This window comes from Nanorana parkeri, unplaced genomic scaffold, assembly GCF_000935625.1.
Source record: "Nanorana parkeri isolate BGI_ZX_2015 unplaced genomic scaffold, ASM93562v1 scaffold81, whole genome shotgun sequence".
NCBI lineage: Eukaryota > Metazoa > Chordata > Amphibia > Anura > Dicroglossidae > Nanorana > Nanorana parkeri.
The window spans coordinates 2296823-2299851 of NW_017306349.1; the positions used below are offsets into that span (position 1 = coordinate 2296823).

General features: G+C 42.6%; 1 protein-coding gene across 1 annotated transcript in view; it reads left to right on the forward strand.

Moving 5' to 3' along the window:
• PAPPA (pappalysin 1) overlaps positions 1-3029 on the forward strand; it is a 190509-nt gene that overhangs the window by 125779 nt on the left and 61701 nt on the right. The window contains exon 13 of the mRNA XM_018576975.1: positions 1570-1766. Within this exon, the coding sequence (XP_018432477.1) occupies positions 1570-1766 (197 nt within the window). The remainder of the gene's footprint in view (positions 1-1569; positions 1767-3029) is intronic.

Genomic DNA, 3029 nt, shown 5'->3' on the forward strand with positions numbered 1-3029 from the left:
GTGGAGGGTGGGGGGGGAGGAGAGAAGAAAAACCGAAAACTGCTGCGTGAAGTCTGCAGCATAAACAATATATTATATTCGCCTTCTGCCCATCCTCTTACTCCCCGTGAGAGTGACCGAATCAAAGTCAATCACTTGGCGCCACCACAGTAACGCCGATCGGTAGAACACATCCAAGACTTCTTATGAGGGCTTTAATATATTTGAAGAATTTCAATATCCGAGACAATGCAAGCGCATATTTTTTTCTTCTCGGATTGATCGTGATGCGGCATGAAACTTGTTGTTGTTGGACCTCTTCCTAAAAAGAAACAGATACACGGAGAAAGGCTTCTTAATTTTTTTTTTTCTCCTACAGATGTATATAATCAGCATTCCTGTAATTGATGAACTGAGTTCTAGTGAAAGAGACCCTTTCGCACGGCACAGAAAAATAAAGGGGGGTTATTCACTAAAGAGCCGTAGCTTCGGTAAATCCTTCAGCTCGCTTTGGCCCGCTGGAGCCCTTCGCTTCGGTCGGGTCAGCGTGCGTCATTTTTTAAATTATTATTTATTTTTTTCCTTTAAATTTGTTTTATTATATTCTTAACTTTTTCAAATTTTTCAATTTTTTTTACATTTTTAAAAATAATTTTTTACATTTTTTTTTCATTATTTAAGTTTTTTTTATACCTCGGAGGTAGCGAACAGAATAGCCGAGTCGAGTGCCGCTAAGTGGCATTCAGCTATTCATTCACTGCCGTTCGGCCCCTATGAGAATGAGCCGAGAATAGCCGAGCCGAATGCTGCTTAATTTTTTTCATACTTGGTACTTTCTAGGAATTTGATGATCATGTGGACTTTAAACGGTTTTTAACATGAGCCCATGCTTGCTCTAAAGTGAGCCCATGCTTGCTCTAAAGTGAGCCCATGCTTGCTCTAAAGTCAGCCCATGCTTGCTCTAAAGTCAGCCCATGCTTGCTCCAAAGTGAGCCTATGCTTGCTCCAAAGTCACCCTATGCCTGCTGTAAAGTGAGCCCATGCTTATTCTACTCCCTCCTCAACTCCTCCCATGCTTGCCTCTAGGACTTCTCTAGAGTCTCCCCTATCCTCTGGAACTCTTTACCCCAACCTGTCCGACTATCTCCCACTCTGATTGCCTTTAGGTGATCACTAAAAACTCATCTCTTTCATGTTCTCAAACAATTCATCCTCACACAGCTACCTCCCCGTGTATCACTTGCCCCTCCCTTTCAGATTGTAAGCCCTCAGGGGCAGGGCCCTCCTCACAATCTTGTCTTGAATTGTATTGTGATTGTAATGTCTTCCTTATATTGTAAAGCGCTGCGCAAACTGTTGGCGCGCTATAAATCCTGTATAATAATAATAACACCCTTCATTTTTTTCATACTTGGCATTTTCTGGGAATTTGATGATCATATGGACTTTAAAAGGTCTTCAATTCAGATGCCTTCAAAACCGTCTTTCTCCCAGGCACCCACCTGTAGATCTAATGCTAAACTTTTGAAGAGTGCTAAAAAGTCAATGTTATTTTCAAGCGATCACCAGATTTTGTTTTTGTCTTTGCAGATGAACCCAGCAGGTGCTATTTCCACGACGGCGATGGAGTCTGTGAAGAATTTGAGAGGATGACGAGCATTAAAGACTGCGGGGTCTACACTCCGAATGGATTTGCCGACCAGTGGGCCTCAAATGTTACAGTGTCACATCATAGTGATGCGGATTGCCCAGGGTGGGTGGTCATTGGCCAGCCTGCAGCTACCGAGGTAGGAAGATATAAAAAAAACAAGACAAAGGATCTGATGCCAAGTATTGTTTCATTGACTGAGGAACACAATGTAACATTGGCATTTCTGGGATGTCCAAGGCGCTTCTTTAAAAGTTTTAATTCTGGGTGTTAACCATCCTCCAGCTTATTGCTGGTGATGGTGAAAAAAACAAACAAACAGATATATCCAGGTCCATGCCTCAGTTGTTGCCTCAGTCAGCATCTCTTTTGAGTCATGTGGAGGGGCATGGCCGCTCTGCTGCACAATGTTTGCAGTGTGCCTGCCGCCCCCCCTTTCCAGCCAGAGTGTCCCAGGTTGCTAAGAGCCGAGCGGGGAGATGGGTAAGGGTCATACCCATCTGCCCACCCAGCTCTTAGCAACCTGGGACACTCTGGTTGGCATCCCACCCGACTTCTGGCAACCAGTGGGACACTGTGGCCGGTGTCCCACCCAGCCCCTGCAACCAGTCCTGTTATTGGTTGCCAAAAGCTGGACAGGACGCAGGCCAGAGCCAGAGCTGGGCAGGACGTCGATGCAGAAGCCCCAACCATCAGAGTGTAAACACAAAAGATTCTTGTTGACCTCACTTACAAAATTGTTTAGCCTGAGCATCAAATTACTGAGTTAGTAGTTGGACGCATTTGTATATGGTCAAATGTTGGCAGGGATTACCCTATATGCACTGAGCATAGAGTATGCACACCATTGGTGGTCAACTTACTCAATATTATCATTACCGTATATACTCGAGTATAAGCCATCCCGAATATAAGCCGAGGTACCTAATTTTACCAAAAAAAAACTGGGAAAAAATATTGACTCGAGTATAAGCCTAGGGTGGGAAATGAGGCAGCTACTGGTAAATGTACAAAATGAAGATAGATACCAATAAAATTACATGAATATTTATTTAAAAGAAAAACAATAACCTAGCTCTGTAAGTGGAAAAGGGGGTACAGGGCTATATATCATGTACTACGGATCATTTAACCCATTCATATTAGCAGGGGATAATTGTAAATCTATTGTTCAGTGCATTCTATATGTAGTATATAGTACATGTACATATAGAGTGCCTGCAACAATACATTTACAATGATCCTCTGCTAACATGAATGGGTCAAATGATCCCTAGTACAGGGCTACATACAGATCATTAAATCCATTCATGTTAGTATAATTGTAAATGTATTGTCTGCACTGTATTAGCAGTATATACTGCTAATCCAGTGCAGACAATACATAATTGCTTAATAAATC